At 41.8% G+C, this 21,307-nt stretch overlaps 1 protein-coding gene across 1 annotated transcript in view; it reads left to right on the top strand.

Moving 5' to 3' along the window:
* The window catches only part of LOC126456930 (uncharacterized), a 29,898-nt gene extending 10,656 nt beyond the window's left edge, over positions 1-19,242 (top strand). Inside the window, exons 2-4 of the mRNA XM_050092868.1 lie at positions 18,718-18,816; positions 18,912-19,022; positions 19,136-19,242. Of these exons, the coding sequence (XP_049948825.1) occupies positions 18,718-18,816; positions 18,912-19,022; position 19,136 (211 nt within the window). The 3' untranslated portion in view covers positions 19,137-19,242. The remainder of the gene's footprint in view (positions 1-18,717; positions 18,817-18,911; positions 19,023-19,135) is intronic.
* Positions 19,243-21,307: the final 2,065 nt, after the last annotated feature.

The raw sequence follows: 21,307 nt of genomic DNA on the forward strand, positions 1-21,307 counted from the left end.
GCAGATCAGCTACTTTCTATTCTTATTCTATACTACAAATTATTGTTAAGTTTTTGATTTATTACGGTTACCATAATATCGTTCCTCTTTTATTATTTCGTAGATCTTCAATCATTCTAAAGTAAATGAAGTATTGTACTTCGTTCTTGTGTCACTTCACAAAAGTATTTCCACACTATAGATGTAGTCACGGACGGTGGCTTTCGAATTTAGCCTCGGTCTATGCACTTACGTCGCGCGTACTCCGTCAGCCAATGAGTCTTCAGCAGTGTTCTCAGCGCTGTGCTGTGAATGTTAGCCGGCCTGAGTGGCTGTGCGGTTCTAGGCGCTTTAGTCTGGAACCGAGCGACCGCTACGGTCGCATGTTCGAGTCCTGCCTCGGGCATGGATGTGTGTGATGTCCGTAGAACTAATTAAACCTAACTAACCTAAGTTCTTGGCGACTGAAGACCTCAGAAGTTAAGTCGCATAGTGCTCAGAGCCATTTGAACCATTTGTGAATGTTGTAAGCAATGCGAGCATCATACGCGATCGTAGCGAGTTATTTAACGAATTTTTATTCCATTTGTTTCGAGTTTTCATGGTTGATGGTGGTGGTAGGAGACTAATTCTGCACTAGAAAGCGTGTATCCTGCAAATTATATCTCTCGCTTGCATCAGGTGCAAAGCACGTGTATGCGAATACGGCAACTGCCACTTGTAGACTTGGCCACTGTTTCTATGTTTCGATACAGTGTATCGATACGTGGAACTGTTTCAGTGTTTCGGAACGGCTGTGGTTCACTGTTTGGAAACAGTGGTGTTTCATTCCGCCCCTGTCTCGGATATCCGGACCAGATTCGATCTCGAGCCAGACACAGAAACTGTATCGTTGTTTCAAAATAAGGCTGGTTCAGTCCACCTGTGCTTGGAACGGACTGATTGTATCGAAACAGTGATGTTTCATTCCGCTCTGTGTCGGACGAGATTCGGGCTCGGCACAGGTACTGAAACACAACATACCACTTCGTGAAACACTTTCAAGAGTGTCGAAATCGTTTTGACAAGCAATAGCATGAAGCTTAAGATATCCGAAAATAAAGCTTCGTTTCTAGATGACTGTCCTATTCCGAAATGGCGTAACATTTGCTTTATAAACATTAACCAAACAGTAAAACAACGCATACTATTCACATTCAAAATAATAAATATGTGAAAATCATTCAGTTAAATTACACTTTTTTTTATAACATACTTTTCTCTGTTCAAGTACAGTAATCATATTAAGAAACGCAAGTAAGTCTAGAACATTTTGAATAAAAAAAAGGCGTAGAGTGACAGTTATTATACATATACATAAATTTAATGAAGGTATAATTGCAAGCAATCTGTTTGACTTATCGCTGATAGTGTAATGGTGAACGGGAAGGGCTGGGAAGCATGGTGAATGTATAGTAACGGTTCGAAACACCTTGAAAGACAAAATTTTTTCTGTTATATTTTGTTATTTATTCGAATTATTTAGCATTATTTGTGAGTCTATAGTCACTGTGCCTATTATCCACAATGATTCCCTTTGTGTGTATGGGAATTAGCAGGATGGGTATATTACCATACTAGCGGAATGTGGGAATCCCAGTAGCATATCTGTTGTTTCTGCAGTTCGCTCCCATCTCCAGTTCCGTTCGTGGTGGTTCTTCTGTCTTCAGCTATGGCTGTCCTCAGCCAATTGAAAAGTATGAAAGTCACACGACACGAAAGCAGCGCATTTGCTGCAGGAAATACGAAACTGCCAAGACGCCTAAGTGATAGTTTCATACTTTCTGCGATATGATTAACGTTCTCGCACCTCATTAGTGTTTATATGGACATACCTATACTGTACACATTCAAGATGATAAAATGTCTAGGTTTATTAGATTACAAAACACAAACTGTTTCACTGTTTCGAAACAGCGTATCGAAACATTAAATTGTACTGTTTCATTTGTTTCGAAACAGTAACGTGTTTCAGTTTGCTCATCTCTAGCCACTTGTAACCGGCAACAATGCAATCGCCGTCCTTGACCTGTGTGAACCGCCATCGTTCGTGGATGGGACTCTAGGATTGGTGCCGTTCTCCAATAGGATTGATGTCCGGTGACGACAGGGAGAAACTAGCATATAGACCAGGTGGGGGTAAGTCTTCTACACTGCACGCACACACGTTTACGTTAAGCCGCGACACATGGCAACAGGGACATTACTGTCTCAGCAATGCTGTACCAATTCTTATGCCATGTGTTTGTTGGTCGTTTCTGTCGGCGGTATTATTAAAATAGCGCTGATCACTTCTCTCATTTTCTACAATAATGCAGTATTTCAAAACAATGGAAAATGTATGAATAAAAACTACTCGTTTTCCAAAAAAAGATTTATTTAAAAACAAACAATGGGAAACTCCAGGTAGGAATACCAACAATGCAGGAAAAGACATGTTAAGTTGCAGACAGGCATTCTGACTGCAGGTGCTGGAGTTGGCGGTCGTGTGTGCATGAGGTGTGCTTGTGTGTGTGAGTGGTGTGTGTGTCGTTTTTGCTGATGAAGGCTGTGGCCGAGAGCTAGCTTTTAATCGTGCTTGTCTGCAAATTAACGCGTCTTTATTTAAAAACAAAAATTTACACTGCTGCTATGGCTAACTGATACTTCAGTATTTTTCCCAGTTATTAGTAACAAATAAAAATACCTGTTATAACCGAGGCCAAAAGATACCGAAAAATACCGGTTATCGATAACTAATCCTTATCATAGACCTTGGTTCCCTCGACTCCGATGCTGCGATAGTTTTGTACGATGTACACCAGTAGCATGTAGTCAGGAAACAATGGGTATATACCTCAACACCTAAATACTTGATTCATGCCTAGGATTGTCATATCTATCTGGGGCCTCGTCGGGACGCTCTGAGATGGGGGTGTAGAAATGAAGTAAAAATTTTATTTAACATAATCACTTTATATTTAGAAATGAAATACATGGAATTTGTTGCGGCCGAAGTAGTTGGTACACTATAATGTTCGAAAGATTTCACCTTTCCAGCAAGTCTTTTTTTTACTTTTTAAGTGTTTATAAAAATCCGTGCAAGTTAGTTTGTCGTTAAATGGCAGTGTGGCATTGATTCCACAGTCCTTGACAGCAGTCAGTTTCTTTCCTCAGTCCACTGGTCCGACATCAGCGAAAGTACTCTTTCCACAGTGGCGTTGAGTGCGGGAATAGAAAACAAATACTCGCGTGATTTTAGCCGTTGGCATTTGCGTTCAATGATTTTCGGTTTGCTTAAGAAAATAAGTACACTTTTCCTCCACAGAGTGTGTAGACTTCCATTCTTCGAGTCACGCTTAGTTTCTAAAAAGCCCTTCATGTAGAGTACTTCAGGCGACAGTTATTTTCACGAATATATGTATTCACAATATTTTGAGTCAGGTATATAATAATGTTTTAAATCTTCACCCAATCTGAGGTTTCAGATCGAATCAAATACTTGATATTTATTAAAACAGAAAGCCCATTTCTCGAACTAGTCAAATGCTACGGTATAGAGAACCATTCTGTCTACCTCAAACTTCGAAATAAAATTAAATTAGAACAAATTAAAGAATGGGAACCCTAATCAAGAAATAATTATCTGGGTTTGCATGCCAATAACATTTGCAGTCTTCCTTTCATTCAGACGTCTTTGAGTGTCGATTAATGAATGTATTTCTTATTTCAGTTATCGATACTTTATTCTTCTCCACGATTAATATATATATATATTTTAAAGAGCCGAGTTTGACTGCAGAAACATGAAGTAAATTTCGCTGATAGGACTACTCAAAAAATCTGAAATTGTTTTAGGTGACCTGTCTTCACCGTCCAAAAATTGTATTAATGGAATTCAAGGCTTAAGAATTCTCTCAGTTGCGGGCATTAACAACAGCCATCTTGTTTTTGAGTGAGATAGAAGAACATGATGATTGACACCATCGTGTAAGCAGAACTCTTTCTACTTTTATGTACTTATCATGTATACTGAAAAATTATGAAATATTTTCATGACGATTATTTCCGTCGGTTAAGTCTGCAGCAACACTTTGATATACACTGAAGCGCGAAAGAAACTGGCACAGGCATGCGTATTCAGATTCAGAGATATGTAAACAGGCAGAATACTGCGCTGCGGTCGGCAACACCTATATAAGGCAAGTATCTGGCGCAGATGTTACACCGGTTACTGCTGCTACAGTGGCAGGTTATCAAGAGTTAAGTGAGTTTGAACGTGGTGTTATAGTCGGTGCACGAGCGATGGGACACAGCATCTCCGAGGTAGCGATGAAGTGGAGATTTTCCAATACGACCATTTCACGAATGTATCAGGACTCAGGTAAAACATCAAACCTCCGACACCGCTGCCGCCGGAAAAAGATTGTGCAGAACGGGACAACGACGACTGGAGAGAATCGTTGAACGTGACGGAAGTGCAAACCTTCCGCAAATTGCTGAAGATTTGAGTGCTGGGCCATCAACAAGTGTCATCATGCGAACCATTCAACGAAACTTCATCGATATGGGCTTTCGGAGCCGAAGCCCCACTCGTGTACCCTTGATGACTGCACGACACAAAGCTTTACGCCTCGCTTGGGCCAGTCAGCACCTACATTGGACTGTTGATGACTAGAAACATGTTGCCTGGTCGAACTAGTCTCGTTTCGAATTGCATCGAGCGGATGGATGTATACGGATATGGAGACAACGTCATGAAGCCATGGACCCTGCATGTTAGCAGAGGACTGTTCAAGCTGGTGGAGGCTCTGTAATGGTGTGGGACGTGTGCAGTTGGAATGATATGGGACCCCTGATACGTCTAGATACTACTCTGACAGGTGACGTGTACCTAAGCATCCTGTCTGATCACCTGCATCCATTCATGTGGGGTGTCGCATTGTCCTGCTGGAACTGTCCTAGTCCGTCGGAATGCACAATGAACAAGTCCAGAATTCCTACAGAGTAGCTCCAGGAACACTCTTCCGAGTTTAAACACTTCCGCTGGCCACCAAACTCCCCAGACCTGAATATTATTGAGCATATCGGGATGCCTTAAAACGTGCTGTTCAGAAAAGATCCCCACCCCATCGTACTCTTACAGATTTATGGGCAGCCCTGCAGGATTCATGGTGTCGGTTCCCTCCAGCACTACTTCAGACATTATTCGAGTCCATGCCACGCCATGTTGCTACATTTCTGCGTGCCATTAGGTAGGTGTATCCGATTTTTAGCTCTTCTGAGTAGTATTGTCGAGAATATGGGCAGAGCATCCAATTCCTTGTATATTTTTTCCTAGTTCTTTAATCTGCTGGAACGAATTCCGCTGGCCATGTTAATGAAGCGCTCCGAAGTTGGTATTCATACTGTTTCCACAAAAAGGGATTAATTTGTCTAATGGAATCTGCATTTGTCTTTCAAGGTCAGGATAAAACTTTGCACTTGTCTCCGATGTTTCGTATTCAGCGAATCAAACTTCACTAGCTTCTGTTGAATTTCAGCAGTTTTAGTAAAGTATTAAGCAATTAAATGAAAAAGAAAGAACATCTTTTCAGAGTTGTGGTTCAATGCGTCATTGCCTGTGTCGTAGAATGAAACGTATTTCAGTTGTTTTATGCATTCGGACACAGAGTGCGGTGCGAGCTTTTTAACAATCGCTGTAGTTTCGGTCCTGTCTGTAGACTGCTATGCGGTGACTTTGGAGTCAAGATACACTGCGGAAATCAGTTTTGCGGTACAGTCGAGAGAGCTGAAGGATTGATGCTTGACAACGTTATAAGCTGTTGTTAGTTCTGCAGCAGCAACGAGAAATTCTTCCTGGGTATCTTCTTTAATCATGAAAGTAGAAATATACCTTGATGTCGAATCTATTTGTATGATTCTTGGTAGAAATGTGATGCCTCATATCTGCCTTACCTCCACGAGTTACTGAAACGAAACATCTACATATCACACACAACGCTTCCTGCTCCGTGCGTCTTTTGTTGACAGAAGACCACTCTTTTGTGTAATCATCCGAAAAGTGGCACTTTCTATTTCCATCCTAAGGCATATTCGTAAGCTATGATAAGTTCATTAGACAGGAACCAGTCGGCAGTAACAGTATAGTCATAGAAGTACACGTTATTGTTCACTTCACGCAGTAAAAACTTCAAGCGTTACTAACTTGCACTCTTTGTTCGTATTACGTATAGAAATAACCGTCTTATCAGATTGCTATTCACTCGAGAACTGCCCGATTCTTTCGCGTGGCGCTGCTTAAATAGTTCCAGCCACGTACCACTGGAAAAATATGGTATTTTCTCAAACAGTGGCGCTAGATGTAGAAGGTGCTTCCATCGTCGATACAGGGCACGCAATATGCAACGCCATGTGTGAGACGATCTTGTCAAAATAAACGTGTTGACTTTTACTAATTGAGGCTGCGCCAACAGATGGCGTTACTCCATAACTTAAGGCAAGGTGGTAACAGCATTTTGTAAAACTGGGACAGAATTAGGTCCTGTCTGGATGTCGGGACAAGAAGGTCCGTCATGGTGACGGTCCCCATATATCGAGTGGGATGGCAACCTTATTTATACTGCTGCAATTCGTTACGGCTGTACATGGAAACGACAGGGATAATATCGGGTCCTTAATTTGGGAAATGTTCCGTAGAGTTTCACGTGCCCCAAGATTGCAAAATAAATTCACGGCACGAAAAACAGAATAATTGCCCATTAACAAAGTGACAACCAAACACCCCGGTGATTTGCTACAGCCAGAATAATCTTGGATTCAGCAACGCTAAAATCAGTGCCAATCATTTCTAGAAATACACGAGAATTCTGAAAATAATAAAAAGTTTACATCCCATTCTAGGTGGGGGTAAGAACTCCCCTTGCTGAGCCTATGAGAACAGTGATTAAATGTACATGATTTGTGAAGAAGTTACGTTTCAACTCATAGGAGAAAACCAGTTTGGCTAGGACACCACATACTGGTTCTATACTCGCAGTTGAAACATGGGTAGCGGATTAATAGCCGTGTATTTGTAACTAGAAATCACAGAGATATGGTATTTATTTGCAGGAAAGTTGTGAACTGTCTGAATGGGTATTCATTGGACGTTTCGTAAGTTGATAGTTTTAAGTTAAAGTAATTATTTCATGAATATGCTTCGTATGTGCAGGGAAGCTGTGAATTGTGAATTGATAATCGAGCTCTCGTTATGTAACAATGCATCACAATAATGTGGGTAATATGCACTCCATTTTATGGAAAGCTAGTTTTTCTCGCATCTAATATTTTACGACGACATATCTGCTAAACTATCTTGCACTATGATTCCAGTTTGGAGGCACGTCCAGTCGCATACTTGTATTGTGTCTGAAAAACGGGTTGTGAATACAGTTATTAGCAAAGAAATAATAAATTAGAAAGTCATGCATATTACTCCCCGAACAGCGAAAACATAGTAACTGATACAGATTTTTTCCTTTCTTTACTTAGAGGGAATTTTCGGCGAGAAAAAAGTATCGGAGTAGTTCGAAATTATGAGAAAAGTCAGTTGGAAGTCGCAAAGCGCTCTGATTCTGGAACACTGTATGAGGGTAGCCTGGGTGATTCACATGCTTTGAGTTACGCTGCCTTAGTTTAATGCTTCAGTCGTGCTAAACCTGTTACGTAAGATCACACCTCTTACTGAGATCATTACGACAGCAATATAAACACAGTCTATAAATATGTGAAATGCTGAAAATCAAATTTTTCTTGTAAGACGTTAAATTGGGGTCTTGCTACTGGAATTTATTTTCAGTTTTATGTGATTTTTCAGACCAGACATACAATGGAGAGACGTGGCGTAGAATGCCAACGTTGCTCTCGCCTTTTGAAACCCATGAAGTGTGCCATCCCTCAGCACTGTACGACCACCGTGCATTCAATGGAAAGTTATGAACGCAGAATTTCGAATTTGGGACTACGTTATTAAAGTATTGTTGGAGATACGTCTGACATAAAATCTTATTAGCCTAGGCAGTGGCCATCAATTCGACGGCATAGTGGATGGAATGGTAATACTACGGCTTTACACTGCACTTCACTAGACGATAGGAGAGTCTGTGTTAAGACCGTGGCCTGCTTTCCCGCATGCTGCTCCTTCCGCCGTGGTACTGTGGATACGCTTTGATGCTCCAACACGACATAAAAGTTCGACACGGAAGGAATGAACGGCTGCTATTACACCATTTGAGGTAAGATGGCTCTGGTAATGTCAACTCTATGGAAATGGAAATGAAGTCCCATGCTTCTTTACAGAGCGTGGGGGAACGATGCGGGAGATCCGCACCGCCTTACTAGGCAAGGTGGTTTGCCGTTGCCTTCCTCCGACCGTAATGGTGATGAATGATGATGATGATGATGATGAAGACGTCACGACAACACCCAGTCATCTCGAGGCAGGAAAAATCCCTGACCCCGTCGGGAATCGAACCCGGGACCCCGTGCTCGGGAAGCGAGAACGCTACCGCGAGACCACGAGTGGCGGACAATGTCAACTCTATACTAAGTTGCTTATCCTCAGGGTTGCTATGTTCCCCTCTGTTTCTATGCATGAACTTAAATCAGACACTAAAGGGCTATTGACCGCTTACCAAGAATTTCCTGATTAAGTCATCAGTAAAAGCCGGAAATAGTCCACAGGACACCCGGTATCAATTACAGGTTATTTAACAGACATGTCATTTTCGGTATTTTACGTAATTGTTAACGGACTTCTAAAATTCAAAATGCTGTCCTCATGTACCGTGGGTATAATCTTACGTTAAAGGTTCAGCATAATTTCTCAAGTACGAGAGTTGGGTAATTTCGGCGGCTCAAGACGTATACACATTTTCCAACTATATTCACCTTGTATTTGACAATGAGAGCACTTTGAGACTTCCAACAAACTCATAATTTCAAACGTACGTGACACGTATTCTCCCTATGGCCCTTCATAAAGTAGGAAAAAAAGTTTCTCATGTATTAAAGCTTTAGGATCCGGTTTTTTGTTGTTGCAGTCTTCTGTCCGAAGACTGGTTTGATGCAGCTCTCCTTGCTACTCTCCCCTATGCGAGCTTCTTCAACTCCGAATAACTACTGCAACCTACATCTTTCTGAATCTGCTTAGTGTATTCATCTGTTGGTCTCCATCAACGATTTTTAGTCTCCACAGTTCCCTTCCAGTACTAAATTGGTGATCCCTTGATTACACAGAAAGTGTCCTATCAATCGATCCCTTTTTTTAGTCAAGTTATGCCACAAATTTCTTTTCTCCCCAATTCTGTTCGGTACCTCCTCTTTAGCTACTTGATCTACCCATCTAATTTTCAGCATCCTTCCATAGCATCACATTTCAAAAGCTTTTATTCTCTTCTTGTTTAAACTGTTTATAATCCATGTTTCACTTCCATACTTTGCTACAATCCAGACAAATAAGAGTCAGGAAGTGTTTCCTGAAGTTAAGTCTATATTCGATGTTAGCAAATTTATCTGCTTCACTAACACGTTTTTTGCCATTACCAGTATACATTTTATATCTTATCTACTTCGACCATAATCAGGTATTTTGCTATCTAGATAGCAAAACTGGTCCACTACTTTCAGTCTCGTTTTCCTAATCTAATTCCATCAGTATCAGCTCATTTAATTCGTCTAAGTGTCCACCCCCTGGTAGCTGAGTGGTCAGCGCGATGGAATGTCATACCTAAAGGCCTGGGTTCGATTCCCGGCTGGGTCGGAGATTTTCTCCGCTCAGGGAGTGGGTGTTGTGTTGCCCTTATCATCATCATTTCGTCCCCATCGACACGTAAGTCGCCAAAGTGGCGTCGCCTCGAAAGACTTCCACCAGGCGAACGGTCTACCCGACGGGAGCCCCTAGCCACATGGAATTTAGATGAATGGAAAATGTAAATGCCATTATCCTTTTTTTGTTTTCGTTAATGTTCATCTTATATCTTCCTTTCAAGACACTGTCCATTCCGCTCAACTGATCTTCCAACTCTTTGCTGTCTCCGACAGAATCACAATATCATCGGCAAACTTCGAAGTTTTTATTTCTTCTCCCTGGACTTTAACTCCTTCTCCAAATTTTTCTTTGGTTTCATTTACTGCTTGCTCAGTTTACAGATTGAGTAGCGTAGTGGACAGGCTACAGTCTTCGTGACAGAAAATAGAAACACCTACAGCCGTTTTAATTTATTTTGTCGCTACCAGTTTCAATACTCCATTGCGTCACCTTCAGGCTGTCTTTGATGCTGCACAAAATAAATTAAAATCATAAGGATGGCTGTAGGTGTTTCTATTTTTTGTCACGATAGTAAACGGTCGTCGTCCCAGAGACCTCCTGCTAAAAGGATGAACATACAAAAGGCTCACTCCCTTCTCGACCACTCTTCCATTTCATGTCCCTCAACCATTAAAACTGCGGTCTGGTTTCTATACAAGTTGTAAATAGCCTTCCACTGACCGAAATTCTGAAGATAGCAGGGATAAAATACTAAGAGAATATTCCAGTCGACATAAGTATACAGGTGCTATAAACGTAGGTTTGTCTTTCCTTGAACTGTATTCTAAATAACACTGATAATTTTAAAACAACCACGTATTGGGTAAAACGGCGCACTAAATGCATCGTTTGCACTTTTACGCTGCGCCTAAGTATGAACACAACTAAGTAACTGCCTTTTACCACTCATATAGACTTCCACTTCACTACTCGTTCTGCAAGGGAGGCAGGTTGGGTGAAATACGCGGTGAAGTGTTTTATGGAAATATTTCATTGTGAAAGCATTTTTGAAGCTAAATATATGAAAACTGGTGTGTGTCATCTTGTTTGGAAATGAAAGAAAAAACGTGTTTCACTGTTTTTGGAAAACCAACCCCTAAGGGGAGTGAAATGGGGACAGACTGAGATTTTCACTCTGCAGCAGTGTGTGCGCTGATATGAAACTTCCTGGCAGATTAAAACTGTGTGCCGGACGGAGACTCGAACTCAGTAGCTTTGCCTTTCGCGGGCAAGTGCTCTACAAGTTCTGCAAGGTTCGCAAGAGAGCTTCTGTGAAGTTGGAATGTAGGAGACGAGGTACTGGCGGAATTAAGGCTGTGGGGAGTGGTCGTGTGTCGTGTTTGGATAGCTCAGTTGGTAGAGCACTTGCCCGCGAAAGCAAAGGCCCCGAGTTCGAATCTAAGTCCGGCACACAGTCTGGCCCTGAAACTTCCTGACAGATTAAAACTGATTCACTCACTCATCATCGCCCAGCCGAAACCGCTACGGATAGAAACTTGAAATTTGGAGAGGGTGTGAATCTTATACTGTAGTTATCGTTGAAGTAGCGATTGTTCGAAATTAAAGACAAAAAAGGGGTGAAATAGGGGACGGAAGGCTTTCTCAAAATACACTCCTCGTAATTGAAATAAGAACACCGTGACTTCATTGTCCCAGGAAGGGGAAACTTTATTGACACATTCCTGGGGTCAGATACATCACATGATCACACTGACAGAACCACAGGCACATAGACACAGGCAACAGAGCATGCACAATGTCGGCACTAGTACAGTGTATATCCACCTTTCGCAGCAATGCAGGCTGCTATTCTCCCATGGAGACGATCGTAGAGATGCTGGATGTAGTCCTGTGGAACGGCTTGCCATGCCATTTCCACCTGGCGCCTCAGTTGGACCAGCGTTCGTGCTGGACGTGCAGACCGCGTGAGACGACGCTTCATCCAGTCCCAAACATGCTCAATGGGGGACAGATCCGGAGATCTTGCTGGCCATGGTAGTTGACTTACACCTTCTAGAGCACGTTGGGTGGCACGGGATACATGCGGACGTGCATTGTCCTGTTGGAACAGCAAGTTCCCTTGCCGGTCTAGGAATGGTAGAACGATGGGTTCGATGACGGTTTGGATGTACCGTGCACTATTCAGTGTCCCCTCGACGATCACCAGTGGTGTACGGCCAGTGTAGGAGATTGCTCCCCACACCATGATGCCGGGTGTTCGCCCTGTGTGCCTCGGTCGTATGCAGTCCTGATTGTGGCGCTCACCTGCACGGCGCCAAACACGCATACGACCATCATTGGCACCAAGGCAGAAGCGACTGTCATCGCTGAAGACGACACGTCTCCATTCGTCCCTCCATTCACGCCTGTCGCGACACCACTGGAGGCAGGCTGCACGATGTTGGGGCGTGAGCGGAAGACGGCCTAACGGTGTGCGGGACCGTAGCCCAGCTTCATGGAGACGGTTGCGAATGGTCCTCGCCGATTCCCCAGGAGCAACAGTGTCCCTAATTTGCTGGGAAGTGGCGGCGCGGTCCTCTACGGCACTGCGTAGGATCCTACGGTCTTGGCGTGCATCCGTGCGTCGCTGCGGTCCGGTCCCAGGTCGACGGGCACGTGCACCTTCCGCCGACCACTGGCGACAACATCGATGTACTGTGCAGACCTCACGCCCCACGTGTTGAGCAATTCGGCGGTACGTCCACCCGGCCTCCCGCATGCCCACTATACGCCCTTGCTCAAAGTCCGTCAACTGCACATACGGTTCACGTCCACGCTGTCGCGGCATGCTACCAGTGTTAAAGACTGCGATGGAGCTCCGTATGCCACGGCAAACTGGCTGACACTGACGGCGGCGGTGCACAAATGCTGCTCAGCTAGCGCCATTCGACGGCCAACACCGCGGTTCCTGGTGTGTCCGCTGTGCCGTGCGTGTGATCATTGCTTGTACAGCCCTCTCGCAGTGTCCGGAGCAAGTATGGTGGGTCTGACACACCGGTGTCAATGTGTTCTTTTTTCCATTTCCAGGAGTGTATATCGCAATTAAGGCAGTTCTGAAGCTAGAACTACGAAAATCGGTATTTGGTTTCTCAGTCAGAAGTAAAAAAAGACACGTTACAGCAATTTTGGAAATCCGACCACTAACTGGGGAAAATAGTGAGTGAACTTTTTTGGAAGTAATTCATTATCACTATTTAAAAAGTCGTAGGTTGCACAATATTCATTATTAAAGAACAACTAAGGCATATTTAAAGCTAAATCTATGAAAATGGATGCTAATTTTTTAAAAATGTTTCACTGTTTGTGGAAATTCAATGCCTGAAGGGAGTGAGATAGGGGATAAAAGGTTTAAAAAAATTATTTCATTATGGAATCGTTTTCAAAGCTAAATCTTTGGAAATTAGTATTTGGCTTCTCTGTTAGAAATAAAAAAAATGTGTTTACTCTTTACAGGAATTCAATCCTTTAGGGCGTAAAATTGTTAGGAAAATATTTTACATTAAAAAAATTTTAAAGTTAGCCTACGAAGTTGGTTAGATATAGAGAAGTATGTGTTTCAATGGAAACATCATCACAAGAACGCAAACGGCATGATGAACAATATGAAAATTTGATTAAAGAAAATAAAAAAGAAATCTGTGCAGATGATACAGACTACGCGTGAAAAGCATCGGGTGCTAAGGTAGTATGTGATACAGACTCAATTTTACAACAGAATAAATAACGTTCGCACACTTGCTTTGAACCAAACGTTGAACTAACTTTACCGAATTGTCTGTACAGTGGAGGATATGGCTCTTGGGATAATATTGTGTATATTGTATAAATTTCTGTAGTTGTCATATGAGCTCAAGTGGGAGGTAATGAGGAGGTACATCAGCAGCCACAACCATAAATGGAAATCAGTGTTCAACGTGCAAAGTGTTGACATTTCTTTGAGAACTCGTGACGAAAATTTTCAATTACTGAAACGAAGGTAATCAAGTCTGGTCGAGAAATGACTGCCTTGAGCTTTGAGAAATGTTTCATGTCATGAACTAGAATCTGATTTTTCCACAGGATTAACCTTTGTTTTTTAGCATCAATATAGTCGCCATATATGTAAATCATTATCCCCTTGCATTAAAAGACTTGATGAAATCAAATAACTGGTGACGTCATGCATAAAAGATTTTGTCACTGCTCTATTTTTCACCTTAACTCTTCGCCTAATCACATCGTCTTTGTGCCTGGTGGTGTAACGACGTTCCAATGAAGGTTTTTCCCAGCTCATAATAGTGCGATGGTGTATTAAGCCGTTTGCATGGCGTTCAAAGAGCAATTTCCATTTAGCACTGAGTGATGTGACTTCTCCACTTTTTCTTTTAACAAGTGCGTAGACGCAGCGGTGTTCCTGATTCAGAACGTAAATCTAATTTAGCACAGTCGGTGTTGTGACAGGGCGACTGGCTCTCTCTAGCGGCGTCCGGCTGCTGACTCGCTTTGCATTTCCTGTTCCCCACCGCTCGCCCCTCAGCACCATTTGCCGTGGCGCTCGGAGCGCTGTTTGGCCATACCAAATATAACCAACTCATTTTTCTGAAAATATATAGAATTGAATCAGTATCTTTCTTCAGTTTGGTGCGAAAATTGCTTCTCAAAATAATGTTAACGTTTCCTTTGTCTTACAAGAAATTATGAAAAAGACGTGAGAAATGTTCTCAAACGTAGTTTTAGACATGAGCTGTTAACATATATACTAGGTGTCGAAGATTTTCCCCCACCAAACGCTGACTGGAAATATCTTGTATGATGAGGGGCCCCATAATCTGCAGGTTGACAGAAACTGTTCCGTCAGTGGAGGCGCGTCTATTTGGTAAAACATCCACACCTTCACCTCCGTGCGACTCATCGCCTGCCTCGGGTGGGTCCTGAACCCGTCCTAAAGTGAGGAGGCGTGTTTCAGCCCGAATCAATGGAGCACTCTGTTATTTCAGAGGCAGGTCTCCGTGCCGGCGCTGACGCACGGCGTGGTAGGAGGTCCACAAAACCTCAGGTGTTGGTGGGGATGTTTTGCACTTTTCCAGAGAAGTGGTAAGGGTGGGGGGAGGGGGAGCGTGCGTGCATGCGTCCGTCGGTTACTACTACTCGCACGACATCCCGACAAGGAAATTCATCGCTCAGTCCGTCTAAACGCCAAATGCATCCAATTTGTCGCTCGGCCGGTTGGTACGTGTGTAGGGCGCTTCGAAAAGTTGCGAGCTGTGGCCGTATTGGCTAGACAGCTCTTGTGACGTCACATCCCCGAATCACGTGTTCGCGGCGCCTCAGTTAGCGGGGCCGGGTTGTATTCAGCGAGTGGGGTTCGAAACTTCTAATCTGCATAATTCTGGGTTCTAATTTATCCAGCTGGGTTGCTGTTTAAATTTCCAGCGAAAGCTAAACCTCCCTACGACGTAACAGTTAGGTGATGAATAATTCGATAAGAGATATCGTAAGAAAAGTGTACAAGTTTCCACGGCGGTTCAGTAACTCGTTACTTGTAGGACGATATCTGCAATTGATAGGCCGACTAGAAAGATTGCCAGGTGTGTATCAGTTAGCTTTCGTTAATAAAGTTATGTCTTACCATCTGCGCAAGTTGGTTCGCCATGCTTCGCTAGCGTTAAAGGACTATCGCATTTTACGATCGCCAGAGCAGCGTACATTTGCAAAACGTTATCACGAGCAAAAATGTTCCGTTAGCTACATGGAAAGCAGCAGTGTTCGTTGTAAAATCTGACAGGGAGTGACGTACTGAAATTAGGACTGAACTTTCACAAATCCAGGTAAACATTATCTTTCATAATGTTATTGTAATGAAGTAAAAGTTTAGCTACCAACAGATGACAAAAATCAGCGATTTAATTCAACAAAAATGGCAGTGGCTCTTTCAAACCAGCAACCTCATATCGGATTTAGGGTCAACGGAAGCGTCCGTGCCTCTTAGAACATTTACAGTCAGCACATGAAGTAGATGTGAAATATATTTTAGCACCGTTGATGAATTTCAGAAGTGGAAGGAGGAAAGTGAGCAGAGAACGCTCTCAAAGTTCGCCAAACGCCGTGATTCCCATGCTAAGGTTGATTCAGAAGTTGTTTCTTATATTTGTCACCGGTCTGGCAAGTTTGTGTCTAGAGGAAAAACGTGCGATGTCTTAAATTACAAGGTAGTAGTAAGATTGGTGCACTGTGCCCTGCTAAGATGAGAGTAGATATGAACCTGCTGTGTGAAATATGTTTCAACCCATGTTGGCCACAAATCCGAGTTATGTCATCTGCAACTAACAAAAAGAGAAAGGGCTTGTATTGCTGCATACCATTCTGTCATATTAGACAAAATTACAGATACAGTTGTAGATTCGAACTTGGAAAGGATACATTTGATTACGAGACAGGATCTACATAATATAGATCAATCTTACAATTTGTCCTTCACGTCAATAAGAATGTGTGAAATCTAATGGGACTTAACCGCTAAGGTCATCAGTCCCTACGCTTACACACTACTTAACCTAAATTATCCTAAGGACAAACAAACACACCGACGCCCGAGGGAGGACTCGAACCTCCGCCGGGACCAGCCGCTCAGTCCATGACTGCAGCGCCCAGACCACTCCCTCGGCTAATCCCACGCGGCCGTCAATAAGACACCATAATCATGCAATAAGTGTACAAGCATGGGTAAATGAAGTAAATGGTGGAGACAGTCCTTGTGTGCTTTTCTATAAACCACAAGATGTCGTCCTTGATTCGTATCCACAATTAAAGCGCTCTGATTTTGCATTGATAACTATGAACAATGCCCAAGGCGAGATGTTAAAGAAATATGGGAACGACTGCGTTTGTGTTGATGGGACACATATGGTCTCAATGGATATAATTTTGAGCTTAACTCTACTAGTGCCGGCCGGAGTGGCCGAGTGGTTCTAGGCGCTTCAGTCTGGAACCACGTGACCGCTACGGTCGCAGGTTCGAATCCTGCTTCGGGCGTGGATGTGCGTGATGTCCTTAGGTTAGTTAGGTTTAAGTAGTTCTAAGTTCTAGGGGACTGATGACCACAGATGTTAAGTCCCATAGTGCTCAGAGCCATTTGAACCTTTTTTTTTTTTCTTTTTAACTCTATTAGTGCTACACGATCTGAGACAGGGGTTTCCATGCGTGTTTCTAATATCCAACAGGAATGACTCCCAGGAGCTGTCCATATTTTTCCAGCATATAAAGAGGTAGGTTGGATTAATTTCGCCAAATGTTTTTATGTCGGGTTTGGCCGAGTCTTTCTTTATTGCACGGAATGATGTCATGGCAACTCCATCTATGCGACTTTATTGTACATGGCATGTTCATAGATGTTGGAGGAAGACTATCAAATGTAACATTCAAGGTGTAGAAAAACAAGGTGAAGTGTACAAGCAAATCAGAACTTTGATGCATGAGCTGGATGTAGATTCATTTGATGAGATGTTAAATATTGCGCCAGAGAGATTGGAATGTGATCCTGATACAGTTCAATTTGCCACATACTTCCGAGACAACTATGTTGGGAATGCAAATTGTTGGGCATATTGCCATAGATTGAATGCTGGAATCAATACCGAAATGCAAAAGAATGCATCGCACTATTATATATATATATATATATATATATATATATATATATATATATATATATATATATATAGGTAGTAAATGTGTCAAACGTTTAGACAAAGTTATTTTTGCATTGATGTCATTAGTGAACCACAAGCTGTTAGACAGGTAAACTGACAAGTAAACTTAAGGACATTCGCCTTAGGCATAAATCTGGGAGTAATATTAAGGAGGACTTCATTACTATGGGGTTTTCTGGCCGGAAAGTGCAGTTGCACTGAAAGTCATTATCATTTACAAAATAATCTGTTGACCTTCTTGAAGATGAATACAGATTGATGTGCATTAAATGTAGGGCTTGCATTCATAGGTATTCTTGTACATGTATCAACTATACCATCAAATGGAATATGTGCAAGCACATACATAGTGTTTGCCAGATTCAGTTAAAGCAGCAACATTCTGAACACTCAGGAAATAGTGAAGTTATACTTATTGAGAGTGAAGATATTTCTGTTGTAGACGAGAAAACAGGAATACTAGCTGAGGTAACGAAAAAAGTAGTAATGATTCTGTACCTTCGTCAGTCCAAACAATGGAACGTACCACAGTTTTCTGGTATTGTATCTGAACTGACTTCAAATGACTTGGAAACTGCTAAAAAAATGTTATCATCGCTAAAGGCAACTATAGCTGTAGGAATGTTGCAGCAAAAACAGGCACCTATGCAAATAGGAAGGAAACAACCACAAAAGATTTCACCTCAATGTAGACTGTACTCTAAAAATAAAAACAAAAGGAGTAACAATGCATCCCTGGTGTTACCAAATTCAGAAGAATCCAGTTTGATCAAATTATCTCTACTGGCAGACAAAGGTTTGTGAAAAAGGTATGTTACTAATGCCCCCCCCCCCCCCTAACAACATACATCCCTGCAGCAAAAAATGCTTGTAATTAAGCACTCTGCCCACATCAGCACACTATAGTAAAATTCTACGTATGACTCAAGTGGCAATGATCAACCATGAAGTAAATAATTAATGCTGTTCCTGTTCTCTGGTTGTCAGGTTCTCGTGTGTACCCTTGTTTGCTCAGTAATTTGCTTGGTCTAAATGTTCGTTAATTTATTCTGTATATTTTGTTTCTTGTAATTAATTATCCTTGTAAAGTGGTCATAGCCAATGTCACAGCGCCACGCTGCCTAAGCCGTAAACCAGTGCTCTATTATCTGTCAGCAGTCTAATATAATATTCTGTTTGCAGGTTCAGCTCTTCAAAAGATACCAACAATAAGAAATACAGAGGGTGTAGCAGGTCCATCCCTCATTACAGCATGTGCCCTACAGCAGAGCACGACAAATCGTGAGTATTATTTTATAACAAAAATGTACATTAATGCCTGGATTTATATCATTCTAGTTTCATGCCATAGTTCCTTATAGCAATCTGGTTTGCAGTTCTGCTTTCAGGCTCAACTCCTACGATTCAGCCAATAGTAAAACGGGCCGAGGTGGCATCTGGTCCGTCACTCGCTACATCGTACGTGCTGAAACACTGCCCGAGGAATAGTGAGTACTATGAATCGAGATATTAGTGCACCTCTGTGTTATGCCATTGTTTCTTTTTGTCACAGCTCCTTATAAATCACTTACTGTAACTTAGTTTGCATTTCTGCTTGCAGGCTCAACTTCCACAACCCAACCAATACCAAAACAGGCTCTGGTGGTGCCACATCCATCCGTCAGTACAGAGCGTGTGTTGCTACACAGCTCAACAAATGGTGATTTTTATGAATTCAGGCATTAGTGCATCTCTTTATTATAAAATGATATTCCAGCTTTTTGCCATAGTTCCTTGTAAGTTATTTATAGCAATCTGGTTTTAAATGCTGATTGCAGGTGCTGTTCTCCCACATTTAAACCAGTGGCAGGGCAGGATAAGACGGTATCAGTGCCATCCCTCGCTACAGCGCATGTGCTGCAACACAGCAATGGAATGGTATTATAAAATCGGGCAGTATTTGTGGATCCTTTCTGATCTGAAATTTTGCTTGCCAACTACAACCTTCCTTATGAACTTTCATTTCTCATTTATACCAAAGACGAGTGTCCTTTTGTGTAACTAAATTTGGTTACCACTTGTCAGACTGGTTTTTCTTCACAAAATACAAAATACAAATATAGCTAGGCCTGTATGCATTCTTTCTGTCTTGATGTTGCTATTAATACCAGTATTTAGTGTATGAAATTATGGCCAATATTTCACATTACAGGTATAGGCAATTGTCTTGGTTACAAATTAAACTGTATCAGGATCACATACATCCTTGTTGTGAATCACGTTGTCTGCACTGGCGATTTGCTCACGTGTCCCAGTACACCTCGCACATTAAGTACACTTCACTGGGAAAATTAAAAAAATGCTGTAACTTTTGAATCACTGCAGATAAGACAAAAACTGTTTCACTCTAATGCATAAGAAACATTACAGTTTACATCCTTAATGGACATCACATGCAAGTTACACCAAGAATTAAATTTAGCAATAGTTTTTAAATAAGGCTAAATTTCACTACATAGTCTTCCTTATAATAATGTCATACACACTTCATTTTACTCCTCACTAAACTTGAATTAAGAGAATCTTACCTTGCTCACTGAGGAGAAAGATGCAGTAAACACCAAATGAAAAGGCTAAATGACACTAAGACAACACAGTATGGTAGTCAGCACTCAATATGGTATAACCACTACTAGATATTGACACCACTGACTATGCCTCTGAGAAGCACAAGCGGAATGTGGAGACGATACAGGATGAAGCATGTATCATTGACTGTGACACCTAGCCAAACTGCTAGGTACAGAGATCGGCAGTGTGGAGATGTACTTCATAGTGTTTACAATCCCAACATCAAGGATGCCCGCAGCTGCAGGGAAAGATTCTCAGAGTGAAGGTCGAAGGTGGTGCACTTCATACTGGACACATCGTGCTTCAGTAGTGTGATAATTTGCTGCCAGTCAGTGTGACTGCACTAAACATGTTGGTCAACTCTGGTCAAGTGCAGACAAATTTTTTTTTTAGTTAGGCTGTGTGCTAGGAACCTTCAATAATTTTCAACATTGTTCCTTTTATTTGATTATTTTCTCAGAATGTGCCATACGGCATATAGGCAAGATTTATCAAGTCACTTTGTATGAGTGTTTTCCTCCATAATTCTCTCCCATGCCACTCAGATGTCTAAAAATGTGTTCTTTGTGAAGACTGTCTCTGTAAGTCAAAGCAATGACCAGAAACACAATATTCTGTTTAATCTTGATTCAATGCTTAACATATTCTGCAACTGACACTTAAACTAATTACGAGTTAATAGCATGTGCATAAGCCAACAGCAAATGTGTTAATTGCTAATATTTGAAACTGAGTAGCTAAATGGCATAATGCTAATTTAATGGCTTCCTACTGTCCTCACAAATTATAAACATTAGTTTTTAAAATTTTTTTCCCCTTCACATCACTTTTCAGCACCTGATATGTGCATGTAACATTTTTGATGTTTGAAAAGGCTTTAAAAAATTTTATTCCAACACAAGTAGCCAAAATATTTTTAGCCAAATAATCAAAGTTTAATTCTGCTAGCTGCCATGGTATGCAGTGAACTTTTTAAATGCTATTAGTAGACCTTACATGAGGATTGATTGTTGGAAAGGGGGGGGGGGGGGTATATATCTTCACTTGCAGGTTCACAACAGATATTATGGAAGTTACTTTATACATTGATTATCTCTTTGTTCTGTGTTCGGGAGTGTAACAGGATTGTACTGTATGTGATGAGACTAAAAGTTTTCCAATG

This window comes from Schistocerca serialis, chromosome 1, assembly GCF_023864345.2.
Source record: "Schistocerca serialis cubense isolate TAMUIC-IGC-003099 chromosome 1, iqSchSeri2.2, whole genome shotgun sequence".
In the NCBI taxonomy this organism is placed as follows: domain Eukaryota; kingdom Metazoa; phylum Arthropoda; class Insecta; order Orthoptera; family Acrididae; genus Schistocerca; species Schistocerca serialis.